Genomic DNA, 23,702 nt, shown 5'->3' with positions numbered 1-23,702 from the left:
TTATTAAAGAAAAAGCAATAGAGTGTTAGATCCTGTGCAAAGTTTCATGCATTACATCTACTACGTCCCTTGAAGAGGTAATCCTAGAAGGTTCACACCTTACATGGAGTTCTTGAAGAGGGTGTGTTTAAGCTACAAGGGAAAGTGAGGTGTCAGCACTGGTTCCAGGGACAGGAGAGTGAGCCACATGGTCACAGATCTCTGGACTGGGTACCAGACAGAAGATGTACATCTCAACAGTGCTCAGAGGCCATACAATATGGCCAGTGTCTGAACACAGTTCAGACTATGGAGGCTAAAAACACGTGGGCTCCAGCAGCTGGATCCCCTCACAGCAGTTTGAAGAGTGGCCAAGAGGGAGTGCTTGATTGGACTTGTGACAGCCTCGTTAGAGGTGATAATTACAAGCCATCTTTTGAGGATTGTGAGTTAGGATTGTCTTCATACTTGTCTGTAAAATGCCTAACACACTTTGGATGAAGAAGAGCTCTCAAAAGCTTGTCTTTCCCACCACCAGAAGTTGGTCCAATAAAAGATGTTAGCTTACCCACCTTGCCTCTCCAATATAAATATTAAGTGACTTTCTCTTCTTTTCAGTACCTTGCAAAATATTAATACTTGAGACAGGGTGGATGAGGTAATATCTTTTATTGGACCAACTTCTGTTGGTGAAAGAGAGCTCAAGAAGAGATCTGTCTAAGTTCAAAAGCTTGTCTCCCTCACTACAAGAAGCTGATTCAATAAAAGATACTACCTCACCCACCTTGCCTCTCTAGTATCCTGGGACCAACACGGCTACAACAATACTGCATACAAGAATAATACTTGGTATTTAAATAGTGTCTTCCGTCTATGGATTTCAAAGCGCTGTGTTTCCCAAAGCACTTTATTGCCTAAAGTTCCCTTGATTAGAAATGCACTCTTTGGTTTACTCCTCACATCTACCAACATGTGTGAGCTGTAACTTGGGGAGAGTGGGAGAGAAAAATAAAGATGCCTTTAACTCTCTAATTATATTTTTCTAAAAATGATGTTTTGTAGTGACAGTAAAGAAAATGGATTTCTGGCAAATTCTATCAAATAACAGCTGGTCTACTCCTTACTGCCTTTTGGAATTAATGAGTAATTCTAATGATAATCACTGAATTCTTATATTTATGGAAAACCAGCAAGTATATAGTTAAAAGATTTCACCGGTCATCTGTTATATAACCAGAACAGTAGTTCCTGCACATCCAGAAATTACTGGATTTCAGAAGAATCAACTCTTTAAATAATGCAGTCTCTCAAAATCAGAGAGACCAGGTGGCTGAGGTAATATCTTTTGTAGGACTAACTTCTGTTGGTGAGAGAGACAAGCTTAATGTATCTCTAGATATCAGCAATCGTGTGAAGGAAGTGACATGATACAGGAGAAAACTGTAGTGTCCAACATGTAACTTTGACCATAGCAACTTATAAAGTAAGAGGCTAAAGCTGAGGGCTCATTTAGACTCCAGAACTGAACCATGATGTAACTGGCTAGAAGACATTTTAACCAAGCTCTTTGATTCAATTGTAATTGTAGTGTAGGTGGGTCTTAAAACAACAAGGTAACAAGAAGGCGACAGATATACAAGTATGAAATAATTAACACAGGACAAAAGCCTCACTAGGAAAACATTTAATGAAAAAAAAGGGATAAATGAAATGTGTGGAAATGAAATATTAAAAAGAAGGTACTTCTGCTATTATATCCTCTAAAGTGGAGATCTCAGCAGCTCCTGGGAAAGCTGGAGGGAGGCACTGAGGGAAATTTGATCAGTCAGACCACAAATGGTTTACTGAACACAAGTAGGAAAAAAGATGCCACATTTCTCTCCAGCAGCTCATACGGTTAGCTCAGCCAACTCTGTGCAGGTTCCTGCACTGATTCCCAGTGACTGTTGTGAGGGAACAGGGTCTATATCAGACATTAAATTTGAGATACTCAGCCAGGCGAGGATCCTTGCACAATTTCTCTTCCAGTTCTATGTATTTCTGTGGTGCCATCTCTTTGTGCCTAAAATAAGGAGGAAATCAGAGGAAGAAGTATGATTGTATTAGATGATGATGACGAGATTACGTGGAATATTTTCAGATGATGAAATTATCAAACAATTGAAACGCAAAGCCCCAGTGAATTTGTAGATCTCCCTTAAATCACTCCTGTCAGACTGCCACACATTCATTAAATACTTGTTATTACCTGTTAAGTCGTATTTCCAGAATGCGGATACGGAACATGGCATCAGAGCAGTAAGTTAGGTAGGCATCCTCATCCTCCAAGGTCATAGAGAGCTGGTTTTGCTGGTACCACTGTTGTTTCTTCTGCAACTCCTGTGTTTCCTGAGGGGAAGAAGGAATAAATGAGGGAATTAGGGGGAGTGAGAGAGAGAGAGATACAGAAGTAGCGTATCAAGTTTAAAGGAACCAAAGGAAGGAAAAAAGAATGTAGAAGAAGAAATGTAATAAGTGAGAAGCAATGAATGAGATGAGGACACAGAGAGCAAGTAAGCAAAATATGGAAAGCAAGGGAAGGAGAGAGAAATGTAGAAGCGCTGCCTCCTTGGAGATAAGAGACATTGGGGGTCAAATTTTGCTCTGATAAAAGCTGGAACAAATCTACTGAACTTGGTCCTAGGGCTATTCTGCCCTTTGTTCTCCTTGGGTAAAGACAGAGAAACATGAGGGCATATATACTGCCTCCTCCTAGACAGAGATGTTGGAGGAGTGTTGCTTTTTCACTTGCTGTAAAATGAAGAGAGAACCCCACGTTGCCCACTCCCAAAGCAAAGGAGACCAAACCAAAGGAGTGAACAGAGAAAGTGGGCGGGTACCTTCTCAAAACGAGCTTGGATGAGGTTGGCCTTGTCAATGAGACGGTGCTTGAAATCACTCAGGCAATCTTCCTTGAGGCGTAAGGCTTGCCACTTGGACATCTTCTCTGTGCTGCCCATTTGAATCAGGAAGGGTGCCAGGTAATCTAGGTCCTGCTCCACTTGTCGCTGTCTCTCTTCTTGCATCAGACGCTCCTGGAGGGTAAGGGTGAGAACTAGTGCCCCAAACATCCCTGTATAGGGCACTACCATAGCCAAGGGCAGACTAGCTGTCCCCCCCTGCCAGGGACATAACAGCTCACCAAGATCTGACCACAGCTGCTTGCTTTTCACCGGCTGTTTCTTGTACCAACCTTTTCCCACATAAAGCCCCAATCTGATTATTATTCTGTTACCTAGTTTTTGGCTGTGCTTTTCAACAACTCTCCCCATTTCCATAGAATACAGAGCTTGTCCCATACATGAAATGTCATCTCTGGCATGGGAAGAGCCCCACAAGGTACACTGTCGTTCTGAGTTTGAAGTGGTTCAGAGTGGAGGGATGTGTTGCATTTGAAACCTTTCTAAGCGATGTTCACCTGGTTGAACTGGCTGATAAATGTTTGCTTCTGGACTGCTTGTCTCAATTTTCTGTTCAGTTCATAGGTGCGTGACACTTAAAATCTAGTACCTCTTTTTATTACCTTTCTCATCAGGAGAGCACCTACAGTATTGTTCCTGGAATTTATTGTTACAGTTGTGCCCAGTACAAAATCTATACCAAAGAAACATCTTGCAGAGAACTGGAATTTGTAAACAAGCCACATAACAACTTCAGATAGCTAGACTGGAATATCCTTACATTTGTCCAGAAAACTCATATGGGTATTAATTCGTCAAGAGATATTCTGAGCCAAAATTAATATTGTTGTTCTCAAAAAGACTAAGAATCGTGGAACCATCTATTCCAAACCTGGTACTCAGGGAAGAAGTTGATATTTTCCCAACAAAATGAACCCTGGCTATGGAGCAGATTTGGATACAATTATCAAACTCCTCACACAGCTCCAACTACAATTACTTTAATCATCATTAATTATTTTATTTATTTAATTAAACAAAATAAAGTTGTAATTTTTTTGGACATGGTTCTTTCAGAAAGTCATAGGCACAAGCAGCCAGACCTTCAACTAATATAAATGGTTGTAGCTCCATGGAAATCAATGGAGGTATGATGATTTACACCAGCCAAGGATCTCACCCAGGGAGTTTTAATGGCACTAGAATGGGCTCTAGAGATAGTCCCTGAGAAGGGAAGAATTTGAGCTGGATTTCTTTGTCCACTGCTAATGAACTCTGAATCTAACCCTGCTAAAAAAAACTTGAACTGGATCTTGCTGATCCACTCAAGCAGAGTAGGCTTATCCCATGGTTCTTACTAGAACCTGCCTTTAGTACAAGAGATAGAAGAAGGGATGAAAAATTGTGTTAGTTTGTTATTAGACACCACTGCCTACCATTGTCTCTCGCTGTTGTTTGCTCTTTTCATTCCTCTCTGTATCATACATGGAAACTGTTAGTTTGCTGGCTGCTGCTTCTTCCTCCCGGATCTTGAGAATTTCTAGCACCTTCAGTGAAATCAGAAAATGAAATTTCCTCAAAAGTATGAATCCCTCAACTTGGCTGGTCTGCTTAAAAGAACATACGCAAGGCTCTGTGTGCAAGGACTGTAGTATGAGCTTGTATCCATATTAGCTAGGGAGCAGCATGTATGTACTCATATGCTGAGGCTATATCAGTGTGACCAAAAGAATATCTAATAATAAGAACAATGTTGTCTACGATTTTCTACAGACTCTGATAGAATTACCAAATCTTCTCACTCTTTTGGAGCCTAAACTCCGCACTGGCTCTAAAAATTGCAATGCTAGCTTTGGCATATTATATCCCACTGTATAACAGGACTCACTAATATAACCATACGCTAGCCTGCTGATGTGTCAAGACTGAAAGAGTTTAAAAAGTCATTTGCTGGAAACCACTTTATGCCCTTCACTGTTCTGCAACATGTACTTCGACAATCCATTTCATCTTAATAATGACTGTTAATACCTTGCATTTTCACAGCACCTATTATCCAAGGGTCTTAACCCCTTTACAAATATTTAATTAAAGAAGTCTCATATTTTAAAGATAGGGAAACCGAGGCACTAAGGTCTTAAATGACTTGTTCAAGGATACACAGCACGTCATTGGAAGAGCTGGTATTAGAACCCAGATATCTTGATTCCCAGTCTAACTACTAGAACTTACTGCCTCTCCTGTTCTCCCTCATTGTTTCTTCCTCTCCTATTTCCTCTTGTTCTACAAAATATGCTAATACCACTGCAATCCTAAGAAAAAATCTGTTTGTGTTATATATAGAATAAACAATGCATAAAATGTGAACAATGGGGTTATAGTTTCATTGAGGCATTCTGGTGACATTATGAACTGTGGAAGTGAAAGATGGGTGTCCAAAACCCATTGATGGAATTATAGACTCATAATCCAAGGACCTTACCCTAGTATTTTGGTGGCCCTCTACTTTGCCACCCAACTGGCTCCACAATCCTCTTCATTCCCTAACCAACTGCTAGAGGGCTTTCATCAAAGCAGCTTTCTCACCTTCAGATGCAGTGGCCCTCTCTTCACATGCTGGAATGGCTGTGCTCAGTCAATCCTCTCCAGTCAGTGCCACGGGAATGGGTTTTGCTATATGTGGTTGCAATGTGTTACTCATTGCAATCCATCTATTTTAAAGTAATTCTTCCCTACAGATAACACAGTGGTAGGCACCTAGATACTATGGCCCAAATTGGTACCTTAGAAGTGCTTAGCTAGCAACTAGATTTTAATCAATACAACTTACAGATTCAGACTCATAGACTTTAAGGTCAGAAGGGACCATTATGATCATCTAATCTGACCTGCACAACGCAGGCCACAGAATCTCACCCACCCACTCCTGTAACAAACCCCTAACCTGTCTGAGTTATTGAAGGCCTCAAATTGTGGTTTGAAGACCTCAGGCTTCTTGGGCTTCCTCTTCTTCCGTGCTCTGGTCAGCAGGCAAAGGGCAGATGCGCTGCTAGAAAGCCCAGTACATACCCTTTCTGTTGCAGATCTTTGCTCTTAAATTATTCCCTTCCCCTAGAATGTGGAACAAGAACTGAGCATGACTCCTCATAAACATTCCAAAGAACGATCTCCACAGAACAAAGCCAAGTCATGATGTGTATATTCTGGGGTGGGGACCAGCACTGTGTCATTAGAACTGTGATCACTGTTTAGATACTGGATAATATTTGAACATATGGCATGGCATGAAGAGATGGTTACTTGAATCTGGCTCCAGACTCCTATCATACTTTGACATTAGCAAGGAGACTTCCCCCATCACCTCTGTTTCAGACTCCCAGACTTGATGCCTCAACTGCTTTTCTGCTTCCATTAGCTTCAGCATCATTTCATACAGGTGCAGCAGCTTCTTGTTTTTCACAAAAGACCCCACCTAAAGACAGAAACATCAGCGTTGGATGGCAGAGTCTTCCAGACGTGTGGGACCAAATCCTCAGCTGGTATAAATTAGTATAGTTCCACTGACTTCAACAGAGCTGTATTAATTTACACCATCTGAGAATCTGGCCCATGGTTAACAGTTAATTTAGCTCCATCTAGGTTTTGAGTCTAACACTTCACTGAGCCAGAAAGTGTATTGTTCACCTCTTTGCTGCTGCTGTGTGGCTAGAAGCAGTTTTCTGCACACTTGGCCTCACAGGGCAGCAGCCCCGCAGTTACAGTCTGAATTCTCTTTTCAACGTGACAAAAAATTACAACCGTTTTAAAAAGCATTCAGATTGCAGAAGAAACCCTAACCTTGGGCAAACTAATGGATAGAGAGTTTAGGACAGATGGCAACATCGCACAGCAAGTCCATGGCAGAAATGGAGCTAGAACCCAGGTGGGTATTCCTGACTTCTTGTCCCCTGCTTTAATCGCTCCCCTGAGAGAGAAATGCAGAGAGATTTCAGCCTTCCTTTCATGAACTGCCAGCTTTGAGCCTCAGAACTACAGAAATTGGGTCTCCCCAGATCTCAGTTAGTCCTCCAGCCAGGACTGGCTCTGGCTTTTTTGCCGCCCCAAGCAAAAAAAAACAAACACAAAAAACCTGCGCGGGGGCCCGAGCAGCAAAGGGGGTGTGTGTGAAACAAACCTGCCGCTCGGCCTGAGCAGCGAAGGGGTGGAGGGAACAAACTTGCCAGCCATCCGAAGCAGCAAAGGGGCGGGGGGGAACCTGTCGGCCGGAGCAGCGAAGAGGAGGGGGGGATCAAACCTGCCAGCCAGCCAAAACAGCAAAGGGCGGGGGGGGGGGAACCTGCCAGCCGCTCGGAGCGGTGAAGGGGAACAAACCTGCAAGCCATCCAGGGCCGGCGCTTCCATTTAGGCGACCGAGGTGGTCGCCTCGGGCACCAGGATTTGGGAGGGTGGCAATTCGGCGGCGGGGGGTCCTGCTGCGCTCTGGGTCGGCGGCGGCAATTCGGCGGCAGGTCCTTCACTGGCTCCGGGACCAGCCGCCGAAGTGCCCTGAAGACCGGGAGCGCGGAAGGACCCCCCCGCCGCAGAATTGCCGGGAGCGCGGAAGGACCCCCGCCCAGGGTGCCAAAAACCCTGGCGCCGCTCCTGCAGCCATCCGAAGCAGCAATGGGGGGTTGGGGAACCTGCCGGCCGGAGCAACAAATGAGTGGGGGGAACAAACCTGCCAGGCAGCCAAAACAGCAAAGGAGGGGGAACCTGTCGGCTGCAGCAGCAGTGGGGGGTACAAACCTGCCAACCGATCGGAGCGGGGGGTGGGGGGGAGACGTGAAACAAACCTGCCGGCCGGAGCGGCAAAGGGTGGGGGGAACAAACCGCCCAGCCGGCCGGAGCAGCGAAGGGAACAAAAAACAATCCCTGCGGGGCGGCGGGCACAGGGGGACTCCCAGGCCTGCAGATCCCGGGCAGCGGAGTGCACACCCCAGCTAGCGGGGCGGGGGGAGAGAAGGGGCTCCAGGGCTTCCTGGAGTGGGGCGCTCGCCATGCAGCCCCTCCCGCCGTGCCGCTCCGTGGGCGGGCAGGGAAGGACGCGGGCTCCTGTGCCGGGCTTGCTGCAGCCCTGGCACCGCTCCCAGCAGCTCCCCTCCTCCGCGCCGCCACCCCTACAGGGCGGCAGGAGCAGCAAACCAAAAAGAAAAAAACCTGCAGGGGCGGCGGAAGGAATGGCCTCCCCCGGGAATCTGCCGCCCCAAGCAGGGCTGGCTCGGCTGGTGCCTGGAGCCGGCCCTGGTCAGCCTCGCGCCATACCTGATAGCTGATGCACATGTCTGAGGTCATGATGATCTTGTTTCCTTTATTATCCACATCCTTCCGTTTGATGAACTCCCTCTTTGAGGCAGTGATGTAATCGTCCTTGCAATGATACGTCAGCATAATCCGCTCCTCCAGGATCATAAAGATGCGCTCTGCTACATCCTCATCAGCGGGCTTTTCTGGGTTCCTATGGAACTGCTCCTTGATTTGCTAGGGAGGATCGGGAAAAGAGATATTACCCGGTCAGAGTCAAACATATGGTCTAGAAAAATGACAAAGTTTGGGGGGATTTGGATGAAACAGGTGGGAGACAAAGATCCTGGGTGAAAATTGGGCTGCATTCCAAATCCAAGGTCTATAACATGATAAAGATTTTGGAAGAAGTAATTATGTCCAGGGTAGGACTGTGATGCCATCATTCAGTGCTAGGACCAGGGTCCTACTGTTCTCGCCTGTGACTGCAGTGTGACGGAGAAGGAGCAGAGTCAGAGCTGCTCAGTGCAACAAGCAAAGTTGCTGCTTATGGGAGCAGGTTATACCCCTCAAGCACAAGGCTAGAGTTGTACCATCCACTCCACGAGGCATTATGCCTTGGAGAGACCCAGTGCCTCCAAGAGCTCCCTACATGCAGGGGAAATAAGGATGCAACCTCCCACTTTGAGCACCTGTCCAAGAACCAGCCATGCTCTGGCCCTATATTAACAGGTGGGATGTGTGACCCAGGCTTCAGGGGGTCAAATGTGGGTTTGCCCCCTCCTCCATTATCAGATTTGGTTTTGAGGACAGGCAGGGAGATGGTGTCTCAGTATGGGGAGCACAGGGTTCACCCCAACTGAAAGAGCTGACTTCAGCAGAGGATGGAAGGACTAGGTCATGAAATGCCAAGTGGGAGAGAGGATGCATTGGAGGGGACACCTCAGGTACAGATCTCACGCATTTCCATTTTACAAGGTCTCTGCCCCAGGGAAACAAGGTAGGATCATGGTCCTAGCAGCAAGGGCTGGTTTTGAGGTCTTCTTGTAATAAGCAGTACCAACTATTTTGGAGAGGGTCATTATTATGGCTCTAATTCAAGAAAGCACTGAAGCACATGCTTAACTTTAAGTACACGCGTAATATCCTTCAATGGATTGGGAGGCTTTCCTGAATTAGGGCTTATATGACTCCCTGCTAATGACATGGTGCAAATCAGAGTGCTGGTGTCATTATGCAGAGCTATGGGCACATTTCACAATGAACCTGGCTAGTGTGGGGCTAGAACATGGAAACAAGACCAGTGGAGTATTTTTGGGGTCCTTGTGAACATTTTTTGTCCAAGTTCATAGCTAAATCTTTTGCCTGGCACAAATTTTCGAAGACTTAGTTTCATTTTGGTTGCTCAGTGGAATTGGTCAATTGGAGTTGCTCATGACAATAGGTCACATGGTGGGGTTTCTGGGTCAGACTAGCCCATATGCAGGGCTCCTCTCTCGTTTGGAGTTTTGTTTGGCTATGCCAAGTGAAAATGAATCTGAATCTTCTCACAAAACTGAAATTGGTACGTTCTGCACAGCTCTAATATTGGTAATGCCCAAAATTTCCCTCTTCTTGTACCACTATGGGCCGGGCGTTCAATTCAGTATTAACGAGGAGCTTCTGTGCTCTTTTTGTTCTTTTGCCAAACATCGTGTGCCGGTAGTGCAGGAAATCTGACCGCCCTTCAAAGTATTCCGTCATCTCTTTGGCATTTTCAACCCGTTTCTGAAGGCCATCTACTCGCGTCTCGCTGTAAAACTCCATGGTGCGCTCAGTCTCCGGCTCCGTCGTCTTGTAGGTGTGTGCTAGGAAAGCCAGAGATGCTGTGTAAATCTTAAAATGTAAGAATGACAGCGACGATGAATACAGACTTGCAAAATATTACTAGGCGTGAGCAAGTAGCATCTCTCGTGACAAGATTTGCTTTGTGATTGCCCCACCAGCCATCACAGAGCCGGAATGTCCCACGCACCTGTGCAGGAGAGTGAGAGAATGTGAAATGCCCTATACTCTTCTGCATCAGCACCCTGTGGATAGCAGCCCTGAAGGACAGCAGCATCCACAGGGCCACTGCATCCTCCCACGCATCTGGGCTGTGCATAGGTGGAGCCTTGATTCCATCCCTGGAGGCCTCCATGTGTGCAGCTGCCTTGGAGGTACATGCTGCACTGGGTTTATGGCTGTTACAGGGTATGTCTGCCCCAGAGCAGGGGAAACCTAGGAGGCAAATTGTGACTTTGAGACTGGCCTAACAGGATAATTCTACCAGTTAAACCAGTATAATTATACTGCTATAGTTAAACCAGGGTTTCTCAAACAGAAGTTGCCGCTTGTGTAGGGAAAGCCCCTGGCGGGCCAGGCCGGTGTGTTTACCTGCCCCATCCGCAGGTCTGGACGGTCGCGGCTCCCACTGGCTGTGGATCACTGCTCCGTGACAATGGGGGCTGCTAGAAGCAGCGGCCAGTAAGTCCCTCGGCCTGTGCCACTTCCAGCAGCTCCCATTGGCCCGGAGCAGCGATCCGTGGCCAGTGGGAGCCGCGATCGGCCGGACCTGCGGACGGGGCAGATAAACACACCGGCCAGGCCCGTCAGGGGCTTTCCCTACAGAAGCTGTGACCACTGTTTGAGAAACCCTGAGTTAAACCAATAGTTAGATGGGTATAACTCCCATGTGGCTGTTTTCAGGTTAGCTAAAACCCCTTCCAAAGCAATATAAAGTAAACGGGGGGAAAAAACAACTATTCTTATTCTGGAATGTGTGTCCACATAGGGAGTTCCATTGGAATAACTATCTTGGTTTAAATTCACCCCTTGGCTTGTATTTGATTTAATTTCCACATTTAAATGAGTCCTGAGTAACAATCTGGTTCCTGATCTGCCCCTGGGGCAGGGCAACAATGCAAAACTGTCCCACATGGGGCTTGTAGCAAATTGATCCCGTAGTGAGGGGTGGAAGAGTAAAGCCTGTGCATGAGCTGATAAATTTTCCTCGGTTTTGTAAAGCTGTAATAACACTTGGCATGTTTACAGGACCTTTTATCCCAAAAGACTTAAGAGCTCTTTGCAAACATTAAATAAACATCCAGCCAAGCATTCAGAGGAAACGTAGGAAACTCTATTATGAACCCTAGTTCTGAGAGGCCTGGGGTGTAGCCCATGCTGACCCCACGTAACAGTAGAGATGTAAATACCATTTTAAAAGTTAACTGTTTAACCTAGGGCTGTCAATCACAGTTAACTCATGCGATTAACTAAAAAAAAAATTAATCGCAATTAATCGCTGTTTCAATCACATTGTTAAACAATAGAATATCAATTGAAATTTATTAAAAATTTTGGATGTTTTTCTACATTTTCATACATTGTATTCTGTGTTGTAATTGAAATCAAAGTGTATATTATTTTTATTACATATATTTGCACTATAAAAGTGATAAACAAAAGAAATAGTATTTTTTCCATTCACCTCATACAAGTACTGTAGTGCAATCTCCTTGTCATGAAAGTGCAACTTACAAATGTAATTTTTTTTTTTGTAAAATAACTGCACTCAAGAAAAAACCCCCGCCTCAGCGTAAAACTTTAGAGTCTACAAGATCAATTAGCCCTACTTTTTGTTCAGCCAGTTGCTAAGACAAACAAATTTGTTTTACATTTACAGGAGATAATGCTGCCTGCTTCTTATTTGCAGTGTCACCAAAAAGTGAGACCAGGCATTCGCATGGAACATTTGTAGCCGGCATTGCAAGGTATTTATGTGCCAGATATGCTAAACATTCATATGCCCCTTCATGCTATGGCCGCCATTCCAGAGGACATGACTCCATGCTGATGACGCTCATTTAAAAGATAATGCGTTAATTAAATTTGTGACTAAACCCCTTAGAGGAGAATTACATGTCTCCTGCTCTGTGTTTTACCTGCATTTTGCCACATATTTCATGTTATGGGAGTCTTGGATGATGACCCAGCACATGCTGTTCATTTTAGAACACTTTCCTTACAGATTTGACAAAACGTAAAGAAGGTATCGATGTGAGATTCCTAAAGATAGCTACAGCGCTTGACCCAAGATTTAAGAAGCTGAAGTGCCTTCCAAAATCTAAGAAGGACAAGGTGCAGCACATGTTTTCAGAAGTCTTAAAAGAGCAATACTCTGATGCACAAACTACAGAACCCAAACCACCAAAAAAGAAAATCAGCCTTCTGCTGGTGGCATCTGACTCAGATAATGAAAATGAGCATGCATCAGTCATACTGCTTTGGACTGTTATCAAGCAGAACCCATCATCAGCATGGACGCATGGCCCCTGGAATGGTGGTTGAAGCATTAAGAGACAAATGAATCTTTAGTGCATCTGGCATGTAAATATTTTGCAACGCCAGCTACAACAGTGCCATGAGAACGCCTGTTCTCACTTTCAGGTGCCACTGTGAACAGAAGCTGGCAGCATTACCTCCTGCAAATGTAAACGAACTTGTTTGAGCGATTGGCTTGATCAAGAAGTAAGGCTGAGTGGACTTGCAGGCTCTAAAATTTTACATTGTTTTATTTTTGAATGCCGGGGCTTTTTTTTACATAATTCTACATTTGTAAGTTCAACTTTCATGATAAAGAGATTGCACTACAGACTTGTATTAGGTGAATTGAAAAATATTATTTTTTTTCACAATGCAAATACTTGTAATCAAAAATTAATATAAAGTGAGCACTGGGCATTTTGTAGTCTGTGTTGTAATTGAAATCAATATATTTGACAAATGTAGAAAACATTCAAAATATTTAAATAAATGGTTTTCTGTGATTGTTTAACAGTCTTATTAATTGCGGTTAATTTTTTTTAATCGCTTGATAGCCCTAGTTTAAACGATCAAAAATATTTCATTTCAATAGTTAACCGTCTGGGGCCGATCCAGCTGGCGTAGCTGGGGCTGCTGTGGCTGAGGCTGCTCCAGCTGGGTGGCGCAGCTGGGGTTGCTCTGGCCGGGCGGCATCGCCCTGGTCGAGCGGTGTGACTCAGGCTGCTCCAGCTGGCACAGGCCACTGGGGTCCTCAGGCTGGCTGGCACGGGGCAGGCCTCAGGGGTTAATGATAAGACTAATGCTTATTGGTTCACCAGTTAATATTTTACATCCCTATGTAACGCTGTGCTGGGGGGCTTCTAGGGTCAGCACTGACTGCAAGGGGAGAGTTATTTCTGTTAAAATCTTCTTCGGTGAGATCTTTGTCCCTGCTCTGATCCCGTTATGCCAGGTAAAAGGGCTGGAGCAGCATAAAGGAGTTTGGTTCTGCCTGGGGAAGGATTCTTCCCAGGTTGGAGCTGCAGAAGATAACCCAGGCTGCCTTCTGAGCACCCTTCGCACTCCTCCATGTAAGGATGTGCTGGGGGTGGGAGGGGTATGTCAGAGGTAAGATTGCAGCATGCAGTGCTGTCGAGATTTCAGGCAGTACTGTGGCCCATAGGTGAGCCAGAGGAAACTGCTATATTTTAGATAGGCCCCAGGTCTGTCTACGTTTCATTGGGGACCTCTCCAGACCCAGGATACCTCAGGACCAGGAAGGTGCACACCTTAGCACCCTCTCCGCTGGGCTGCAAGTTGTGAATTTCACCTCTTCAGTTTCTTGTATTGTAACCAGCACTTACAAAGGCTCTAGAATGAAACCTTGAACCTTGCTTGGTGGAGGATTTTTTTTTGTTGCTGAACCAGGTGACTGTGTCCAGTAGTTTACAGTCCCATGATTGGCCTTTTTGCCAAACCTAGGAGGAACGGTCACTGGGTTGCAGAGAGTGCACAGCCCCTGATGGGGCTGAGTTTGTGTACCTTTGAGACCTTGGATGTGTCCCGGGCTGAAGTACTCTGTCGTCACCTCTGTTTTTTTATTCAGTTCTCTCATGTTCATCATGTCCTCTCTGTTTTCGAACCACTCCTTCACCTCCAGCACTCTGATACCTAGCAGGAGAAAAACCCCATGGCACAACCATGTGGCCCCTTGAAAATCCTAGACATCAGACATTCTGTGGTGATGGCAACACAGGAGGTAGGGGAAAGAAAATCAGCCGACTTGTGCTAAAGGAGGATGCTGCGGAAAGGAGGTTGTTTGTCCAGTTAGGGGCTTACACTCTGCTTCCTGGACCATCTGCTTATGGACATGACTTAGAAATAAAGAAAGGTCTTTAGTTAAGCATAACACACACTGTCCCCTTCATTTTCATAGAGATTTAGCTGCGTGACTCCCCTTAGCATCAGTGGAAGACAGGGCAATCAGTTAGCACTATCCTGCTGTTTCTCTGCAGCAGAAAACTATAGGCACCTCCTGCTCACAATTCAGGACTTGATCCTGAGAGGTGCTGAGCACTCTAGCCCGATCCTGCAAAGCATTTAAGCAAGTGCTTAATGTCAAGCAGGGGGTGGAAAGGATTACTAACATGGTTTAAACAAAGCACATGCTTAAATGCTCTGTTGGATCAGGCTAAACTGCTCAGTGCCTGGATGGACCAAGCCATCAAACAGCATTGTGACTGCACTGCTTTCTGGGAACCGTACAGCTCAGTGGCCTGCCATCCGGCTTGTGACCCATGGTGCCTCCCAAACCCGACAAAGCCCTTGAGAGTAGCCCTGAATCAGACCCAGAGGTACGAAAGTGATCAGTGATACCGACCAGCATCGTAGTTACATCTTAGGACAGATTTATAGACTCCAGTAAGAGTTCCCAGCGGTGCTGGAAGCCTTAGGATTTGTAGCATAGCGAACAGGGCAAAGGGAAGAAGGGGTTGAGGGAGCAGAAGAGGAGAAGCAAGAAGTGTGACAGGAGGGGGAGAAGGGATAGGAGATACATTGGCACCTCTCTATCCTATTCTTCCCCCCACTGCACCCCACCCATTTGTGTATTGTCTCAATGGACTCTTGCTGATTATTTATCTCCCCTTACATTCTGGGTCCTCATAGACAGTGAGGCGTTTGATCAACCCGTTGCTATTCAGGTACGGTGCCCATTTCTCCAGCTTTGCGTTCTTGTACTGGATCACCTTCTTCCCTTGGGGACAGCGGGTCTCAAATTCTGCAGAGGGCAAGGAGAAGGATTTAGCTGCAAGAGCTGAGAACACAGGAACAGATTTAGTTGCTTGTGTTTAGCAGCTGCTGCCAACACTAAAAGGAATTCACATGGAGAAATAAAAGACTCAGGAGGAACGATTTGTTCCTTTGTCACATTCAGCTGCCTGAGAATGTATTAACATCCTTACTGTGGAGAAGGAACGTTGTTCCTGATACTCTCCGAGGCTGTAGGAAGGTGATGCACTTGTGGGGTGGGGGGGTCAATCTGGTGGGGTGATTAGCCCCCTCTGCTGACTTCAGTGAATGTTGAGAGCACATAGGAGCTTACAGGACTGGGCCTGATCCAGCTGTCTCTGGAAGCTGGATCGGGTGTTGAATTTTCATCGTCACGACATACTGCAATGGATTGTATGGATGGGTATTGTCCTTTAACATCTGTGTATCTTCTGCTAGTGATGATTAAATCAAAGTAGAAAAGAAAGACACAGTCTTGGAGGTGTGGTTGCCAGAGGGGATTAGCAATGGGGTGAAGAACCTTTCACTTCTCTCTGACTGGTCAGACTATGGGCAGTACCTTCTGAATTACCGCCTGAATTTCCCATTTACAAATAATTTAACTAGAGGCCACTCTTGAATAAAGTTATTACCAAATATAAAAGATTTTCCTCTTATAGCATCTTCTGTCCAAGGATTTCAAAGTACATTTTACGAATTAATCTTCACAATACACTGTGAAGTAGGCTATTAATTCTGTTTTACAGATAGGGAAACTGAGGCACAGAAAAGTTAAGAGACTTGCCTGAAGTCACACAGTGAGTCAATGGTAAAACTAAGAGTAGAACCTAGATCCCCTTGCTCCCAAACCTGGGCTTTAACCACTAGACACGTATGATGGTTAATGACACTTTGTTCTGCTATAGCACATATGCGTTAATGCATCGACTGCCATGTAACATGGATAATGCCAGGAAAGATATCCTGGCAGGCAGAATTCACCCAGGTAACAGGCAAAGGAAGAAAACAGGTCCTGTGTCCCCAGTGGGGGCAGAGGTTCCCAATTTAGGATGACATAATAGGTTCTGGGAGAACCCATAGGCACAAAACACAGCTGTGTAATTAAATAATAATGGGTATCCTAATTATTGTGTATCCTGATTTATTGTTATTTCATTGCTTGACTTTGTCCAGTATGTTACAAATAATCATTGCAATACACAAAATTGTATCTGTTGCCATCAGAAGAATATGCAATGTGGTAAAGGAAGCACAAATACCTTTCCGAGATATTTGAATCGGGTCCACCCAGGATGCTGGCATGTCAAAACCCTTCTCCTCCTCCTCCTTATCCTATCAAGACAGAGCAGGGGTTTCCATTAGGTGAGCAATGCCCTGAGCAAAGCTGGTAGTGCTCTCCTGCCATGACAGGAAGCACATTTGTCTCTGGAAATACTTGTTATATTAGACTGTGGTTCATGCAGGTTATACACATTCCCAGGCCATACGGTGGTATGGTAAGAGATGGTTTCTTTGAGTTATACACACTGCTGAGGATACAGTCATGCAGCAAAGCATGGTTTATAAAGTCACAGTTCCACGAGACCCATGAGATATGTATGCATGTGACCAGTATCAGAGTGGGAGCCGTGTTAGTCTGGATCTATAAAAAGCAGCAAAGAGTCCTGTGGCACCTTATAGACTAATAGATGTATTGGAACATGAGCTTTCATGGGTGAATACCCACTTGGTCAGACGCACCCACGAAAGCTTATGCTCCAATACATCTATCAGGTGCCACAGGACTCTTTGTCACTTTATGCATGTGAGTATTTGCCTCCAAAAGCTCACCCTAAAAATCATACAGGTTGTTTAGTCAATAAAGTCTCAGAGCCAGTGGGACATTTCTGACCATATAATTTTGCAGAGCGGGTGCTATTTTATGCTTCACAACTAATTGCTCTTGGATTTTTCCACTATAACTGCGTGGCTGTTCCACTGAAAGGAACACTGCTATGTTCACTCCATCCAGAAGTCCCTCACACATTGCCACTAACAGAACCCAGCCATGGTCTAAAGGACTCCACTTTCTTTTATTTTAAGATCACGCTGACTGTGGAGAAGCTCAGGACTGATTGAATATGGCAGTGCTCATTAGAACCAATGACTTGCTTGTTTATTTCATAGAATCTGAGAAAGGCACTCACATACCATGGTGATGGGCATGGTATGAACAGATTAGATAAAGGGAGAGAATATACTGATGTCATCCCTACGCTATCACACTGTGTCCTTCATACTAAGATGTTGTTCCTCTCAACACACAGTATTTTCTTTTGTGAATATTATAAAAACACATGTATTATTTCCAAATCCCATTGCCACGTTCCTGCAACCCCAGGGAGACGAGACGCAGGTAGAAGGTGTCCTGAAAAGTTGTATACTTGAATTTGATTTTTAAAAAGCAGTTTCATCCTGGGCAGGCTAGTGGCCTTCAGTGCACGGGGGCCGGGAACATGGGTCCTGTCTATCAGTTCTCCCAGCAATCAAAGCTTGGCAGGCGCAGTAACACATCGGTGACCACTTGGGATGTCAGTGGTGCCACTAGCAGCTAATCATGGTCACAGGGAATTACACATTAACAGCAGTGCTTGAATTCAAAGCCTCCTGCTCCAAAAAGCACAGGTCGCCTCCCCATCACTTGAGCTGAAGGAGAATGTCTACCAGCCCTATGGGACTGAGGCAGTGAAGCACCTCTGATTCTATCCAGGAGGGGCAGAGGCCCACATAGGCCCCGTTCATTACACATCACTCCCTTCTATCAAGAAGTCCTAGTAGAAACATAGGAAACTTACAAAATCATCCAAGTCCTCATCAGCTAACTCCTCTTCTTCCTCCTCCGGAAGCAACAGAAGGGGCTTGTCAGTCCCCAGCAGCATGAACTCCCACCGCACTGGGTCCCCGAGGTCAAAGGTGAGATCCTAAGCAGGACAGAACAACTCGGGTGACCAGATGTCCCGATTTTATAGGGGCAGTCCTGATATTTGGGGCTTTTTCTTATATAGGCTCCTAGTACCCCCCACCCTCTGTCCCGATTTTTCACATTTGCTGTCTGGTCACCCTAAGAACAACCAGGGTTGGCCATAAAGATGTCTTCAGCTTACGGTGCTAATACCAAGAAACATATGACCTGCCACAGAGCACTCAACTGCATGTGACTCTCACTCAGTAGCAGACGTTCGGAACCATGTGGAGTTCTAAGGATTTTAGTGGGACATTACATCTATCCTTAGTGAGGGACTTACTGAATTCTGGGAGGTGGGCAGGGACAAGCCCACCCATGTGTAAAACCCCCTCCTCCAACCTTTGGGGAGGAGCCACTGGACCTGGGACTAAAGTGAAGACGGGGTAGAACTAAGGATTAACAGGATCGGGAGTGGGGATCATAGGTTCAAAACTAGGGCTCCAAAGGGGGACACCGAGCAGAGAACTCTGGATGGTGCCCAATGCTCCTCAAAGCTGCCTAGGGAGCCAGCAGATGCCGTCCAGTGGAACTCTGCCTGGATGTGTGCCATCAGGGAGGAACAAAAAAAGGCCCCACAGTTGCAGGGCACCTCCCAGTCCAACATCCTCCTCTTGGTATTGTACATGGCCACTTTGGCAGCTTGTCAGAAGCCCAAGGGCTGCACCTGTCCACTAAAGGCCCTGGACGCAGTTCAACGCTGCACCAGTGCAGGGACTGAGCAGAAGCAGCTTGGGATTCCTGGTGTCAACTGGAGTATTCCCAAGGGCTGCTCTAACTTATGTACTGGCTGTCGTGGCCCCATGGCTTTGCTGCAGCTGGGGAATAGCGAGGGTGTAGAAACACCTTCGCCATGTCTCCTCCCATCCTGGTCTATCTGGACGTGCCTCTGGATCTCCCCCTGTATTGGGCCCTTGTTGAGGGAGGGGACATGCAGCCAGCTCTGCTGGCTGGGGATATTCCCCAGGGATGGGCTGCAATGATAGCTTTGCCGGCACATCCCACCGGCCACAGCAACATAAAGTGGTCAAAGAGCAGCGGTGAATTGGGCCCGTGCTTACACCCTGGCTCAGACGCTTGTGTGGGTGGCAGCTGCTCTGACTTCAGGACCTAACGCCAGTGTTAGCAGAGTTAAAGGGGAGGGATGGCAAGTGAAAGGTGAGCAGCCATGTGGGTCTCCATTTTCCCCGTGCCACTGAATCCAACTGCTTGCTCTCCCGCAGGGCAGGCACCATTCAAAAGGGAGCGTTACCTTGCAGCCATTCCAGCAATCCTGCATATTGACCCAGTAGTTCTTGTGGTTCCAGATGCTTTCGATGCCAAGGAAATGGTCGTCGGTGGTGCTGTAGCTGTGTGCTGTGAAGGGATTAATGAAGAAGCTCTCCGGCACCTCCCGCTTACCCGACAATACCAGAACCCAAGCATGGACACGTAACCCGTACAAAGGGTCCGGCTTCGGCTTTTCTCCTTCCTGCAGTACAGAGTAATGATCCGAAGTTATAATCCAACACAACAACAGTTGTGCTTGGTCCTTCTCTGGTACCGTTCTGCCAAGGCTCTCCAGGTGTCACACTGATTAATGAAACCTCACGGCCCCTGCTGTGAAGTAGGTAAGTATCATTAGTCCCGTTCTATAGTAGGGAAATTGAGGCACCAAGCGGGAAAATGGTGTGTCCCCAAGATCACTCAGTGGGTCATGGAAACAACCAGCAATGGAACCAGGAGTTCTGGTCACATCCCCTCTTTATAACAGCTGGAATTCTTTCCAGTAAATCAGCTTGCTAAATGCCAGACCGCTATTTACTGTTATGGGTAAAATGAAAAAAAGAAAACCAAAGCTGGACAGTAACCAGTTCATTCGTTTAAGCAGCTTGTCTGTTTATACAGTGTACGTCTGTGCGGGCAATCTGCTCTCTGCTGAGCTGTGCCCCCGCCCCCCAGGCCTTGTCTCTACAGCAGTCAGAATGTACTAGGTCAGTCGTGGCACTTGTGTCCGTGAGGTAGCTCTGAGCCAGGGACAGAGCATGAGGCTGGGAATCAGGGACTCCTTGAACCCAGATCCTCAAGGCATGAAAATCAGCAAAGCTCTATGGAAGTCAATGGAACTATGCTAATTTACACCAGCTGAGGATCTAGCCCCTGACTTTTGTTCCCCGTTCCGCGACTCTGTGTGTGCCCCTTTGCAAGCTGCTTAGGGTCAAATTTTCAAAAACGGCCGCCATTTTTGCCTGCCTCAGTTTTGGGTTGTCCAACCTGAGATGTTTAGGGCCTGATTTTCAGTGGCTCTGAGCCTCCACTATTACTTCCAGTAGATGCCAATGGAAACTGCAGGTGTTCATCATCTCAAAAAATCAGTGGATACTTTTTGAAAATCTAGGGCCCAATGGCACTGTGCCTCAGTTTCCCCATTCACACAACTGGGCTAATATTACTCATCTGCCTTGGAGGGGGTCGTGAAGATTAACTTAACATCTGAAAATCTTGGAGGTGTAAGGGATTGTATATTGACACATATTTCAGGGCTACCTCATGCTGCCTTTTCCCAGGCTAAATGCTCGCTGACAAACACAGTGACTTACCGGCCCACTGAAGTCAGCGAGGGCTGAGGGTTTCTCACAGCTCAATGATGGATGATTTAGTTGGGGTTGGTCCTGCTTTGAGCAGGGGATTGGACTAGATACCTCCTAAGGTCCCTTCCAACCCTGATCTTCCATGATTCTATGATGGGAAGTGGCTAGCAACTTGATGAGTCAGTCACTAGCTGTGTCAGGGATCTTGCTGCTGAAAGTTCGGAGTAAGATGGAGACACATGAACATTTACTCACCATGACCCTCTCCTCTTCCTCCTTCTGCTTCTTCTTCTGCGCGGCTTCAGTATCGGCTTCCTTCTTGGCCACCTGCTGGAGCTCAAACTTGCTGCGCAGGTCCCGTGGGGGCTTGACTGCGTACTTCTTGATCTTCTCCTTCACGGGCTCTTTCAGGACCTGCAACCGCAAGAGCAGAGGGCTACAGAGCCTTATTTAACCCAATAGGGAGGTAAGGGAGCCCACAGGACAGGCAGATCACAGGCACCCCTTGGTGCTCAGCTCCCTTAACATTCTGTGGGTTAGTACTTCATGGATCTGGGGTTCAGTAAACTCTGAGAGCCCAAACAGGTCTCTTCAGTGAAAGAGTGACATAGAAAAGAGCTCAGCAGATCACCCAGGCGTAGAGAAGATCAGATACATAGACCTTGCCCTTGGTTCAGAACATTTACTCTGGAGCCCCTAGTCGGAACCAGAGTCACAGACCTGTGGGGTGCCAGTCACATTCATTATTCCTGGCCCTTCTCACCGCATTGTGGCTGACTCGCCAGAACCAGTGAGCTGGGCTCCTCACCTCCTTTGACTTCTCCAGCAGTGGGCACACCTCCCTGGTCTCATCCATCATGCAGGTCTCCCGGGTGGCGTAACCGTTCACGCAGTAGGCATCGTAGCCCGCACCGATCAGCAGGGAGCACAGGAGCACGCTGAAGCCAAAGCAATTCCCCCTTTGGTACTTCAGGATGGTGGTCGGGGAGGGGAGGTAACTGGGCTTTAAAGAGCAAACACGTTTCCTTGTTTAAAGTCTTATTCCCATCTTCTTGGTCTCTCTTTACCTCCACTCTCGAATCCCCTCCTTCTCCAGAAACAAAGCACAGGCTCTCAGACGCACTGAGATTCTCTGGGCCAAGCGCTGCAAAACTACAATGGGACTCGCATGTAGATAGCTGAGGAGAGAACGGAGCCCTCTGGTTCACACCCTTTCCCCGTTAGCTTATTCCCTGTATCTATGGTCCCTGCATGTGAAATAACTCTGCCCGAGTTCACTGTTTCCCCAGAGTTCTCTCCTGTGTAGATTCCTTTGCTAGGAAGCCATGTGGGCTAATGGAGGGCGCAGAAGGCTAGCAGCCAGGAGACCTGGAGTCTAATCCCAGCTTTGACACTTGCTGTGCAACCGCGGCCAAGTTGCTTCACCGCTATGTGCCTCAGTTTCCTCATACATTAAATGGAGATAATGACACTTTCTATGAGATCTGTCAGTGCAACGAGCTAGAGAAGTGTCAGGATTTGATTGCTGAATCCCACATCAGTTTGAACTTAGGGCCATTCTTCAGCAAGTATAAATCAGCGTGGTTCTACTGCAATCAGTGGGGCTGCACTGATCCCCACCAGCTAAGGATCTGATCCTTCATCTCTAACCGTGTTACCAGTCCCTCTCTTTGGTCTGGAAGCCTCTGTCAGGGCACCCCAAAGTCTCCTGTGGAGCTGAGACAACATCCCACCAAGGTGCCTCATAACAGGTCACCGAGACCTACCAGCTTCTGTCCCTGCACATGCTACTCCTCTCCAAGGCGAGCGGCCTCCCAGTCCTTGGAAGGGAAGCCTGATGCTTTAGCATGCAATGAGCCACCAGCTGATCTCCGTTGTACATGCCCACTTCAGTGGAGCTACTCTGCTTTTACATGGCTGTGGGTAAGACCAGGATCAGGCCCAGTAGGCTACAGGGAGGCATGTGGGCACTGTGGACATTGGTTTGGGAGGCCCAGAGTCTCCACTCAGCACACGGGAAATGATCATGCCTGTAACATGGTTGTGTGCCCAAATAATGCACATGCACAGGGCTCACTGAATCAATGGGAGTTTTGCCTGAGTAAGGAGGGAGAAAGGGTTCTTAACAGGCCTTCTTGGGGAGGGGGCTCCTGGAGGGGTCAAAGGGCAAGACTCATCATAGCCCCATAAACCGAGTTGTGCCAGTGTGATACCGTGATGAGAAACCCATTACTGTTAATGATGTGGGATCCCAATGCGCCAAGAGGGGCAACTGGAAGACTCAAAGGAAGCGCCATTTCTTACCGGTGTGATGGGGGACGAGAGAGGCTCCATGCTGAGATAGTCAGAGACGAACTGGGCACAGCCGTCCCAATTGTACAACTCCGGGTATGGCTGCAGGGTCGGGCGCACTGTGGTGCTCACAAATTTCTGCAGCAAGAGGATGTTGGTTAATGGCTACGTGGTGGGGAATCCATCAGAAAGCGGCGTGACAGGGAGGGACTCCGGGGCCAGCTGGCCCGGAGTTCCTCCATGCTCCTCTCTAAAATACAGCAAGTGTTTAATCAACCTTCTTGCTCTACTATGGACTCTTTCTGAGATGGAAAATATAATGGGCAGAGAGGCCGTCTCACCACAGCTTCTGAAATACACCTCTGTCTGTCCTCTGCCTTTGTCACTTCCTGGCTGGACTACAGCAATGCGATATACCTGGACATGAAGCCTTCAGCACCTGGGTAACTGCAACTAGGACACAGTGCTGCAGCGCCCGACTGCCAGCAACCAGGGCAGTGACGTCAATGGGAGTTGAGTTCAAGATGC

General features: G+C 46.8%; 1 protein-coding gene across 2 annotated transcripts in view; it reads right to left on the bottom strand.

The window, feature by feature from the left end:
* Window positions 1-1,823: 1,823 nt before the first annotated feature.
* DRC7 (dynein regulatory complex subunit 7) overlaps window positions 1,824-23,702 on the bottom strand; it is a 25,809-nt gene continuing 3,930 nt past the window's right edge. For both annotated transcript variants that reach the window (XM_050922206.1, XM_050922204.1), the window contains exons 4-18: window positions 23,187-23,312; window positions 21,691-21,885; window positions 21,138-21,296; window positions 19,565-19,783; window positions 18,146-18,271; window positions 16,571-16,643; window positions 15,172-15,300; window positions 14,064-14,192; window positions 9,819-10,045; window positions 8,220-8,435; window positions 6,280-6,390; window positions 4,355-4,465; window positions 2,859-3,053; window positions 2,228-2,367; window positions 1,824-2,041 (exon numbers count right to left, since the gene is read on the bottom strand). In XM_050922206.1, coding sequence (XP_050778163.1) covers window positions 1,948-2,041; window positions 2,228-2,367; window positions 2,859-3,053; window positions 4,355-4,465; window positions 6,280-6,390; window positions 8,220-8,435; window positions 9,819-10,045; window positions 14,064-14,192; window positions 15,172-15,300; window positions 16,571-16,643; window positions 18,146-18,271; window positions 19,565-19,783; window positions 21,138-21,296; window positions 21,691-21,885; window positions 23,187-23,312 — 2,250 coding nt within the window. In that variant the 3' untranslated portion in view covers window positions 1,824-1,947. The remainder of the gene's footprint in view (window positions 2,042-2,227; window positions 2,368-2,858; window positions 3,054-4,354; window positions 4,466-6,279; window positions 6,391-8,219; window positions 8,436-9,818; window positions 10,046-14,063; window positions 14,193-15,171; window positions 15,301-16,570; window positions 16,644-18,145; window positions 18,272-19,564; window positions 19,784-21,137; window positions 21,297-21,690; window positions 21,886-23,186; window positions 23,313-23,702) is intronic.

This window comes from Gopherus flavomarginatus, chromosome 14 (genome assembly GCF_025201925.1).
Source record: "Gopherus flavomarginatus isolate rGopFla2 chromosome 14, rGopFla2.mat.asm, whole genome shotgun sequence".
NCBI lineage: Eukaryota > Metazoa > Chordata > Testudines > Testudinidae > Gopherus > Gopherus flavomarginatus.
This window is presented reverse-complemented; position numbering and strand designations above follow the sequence as displayed.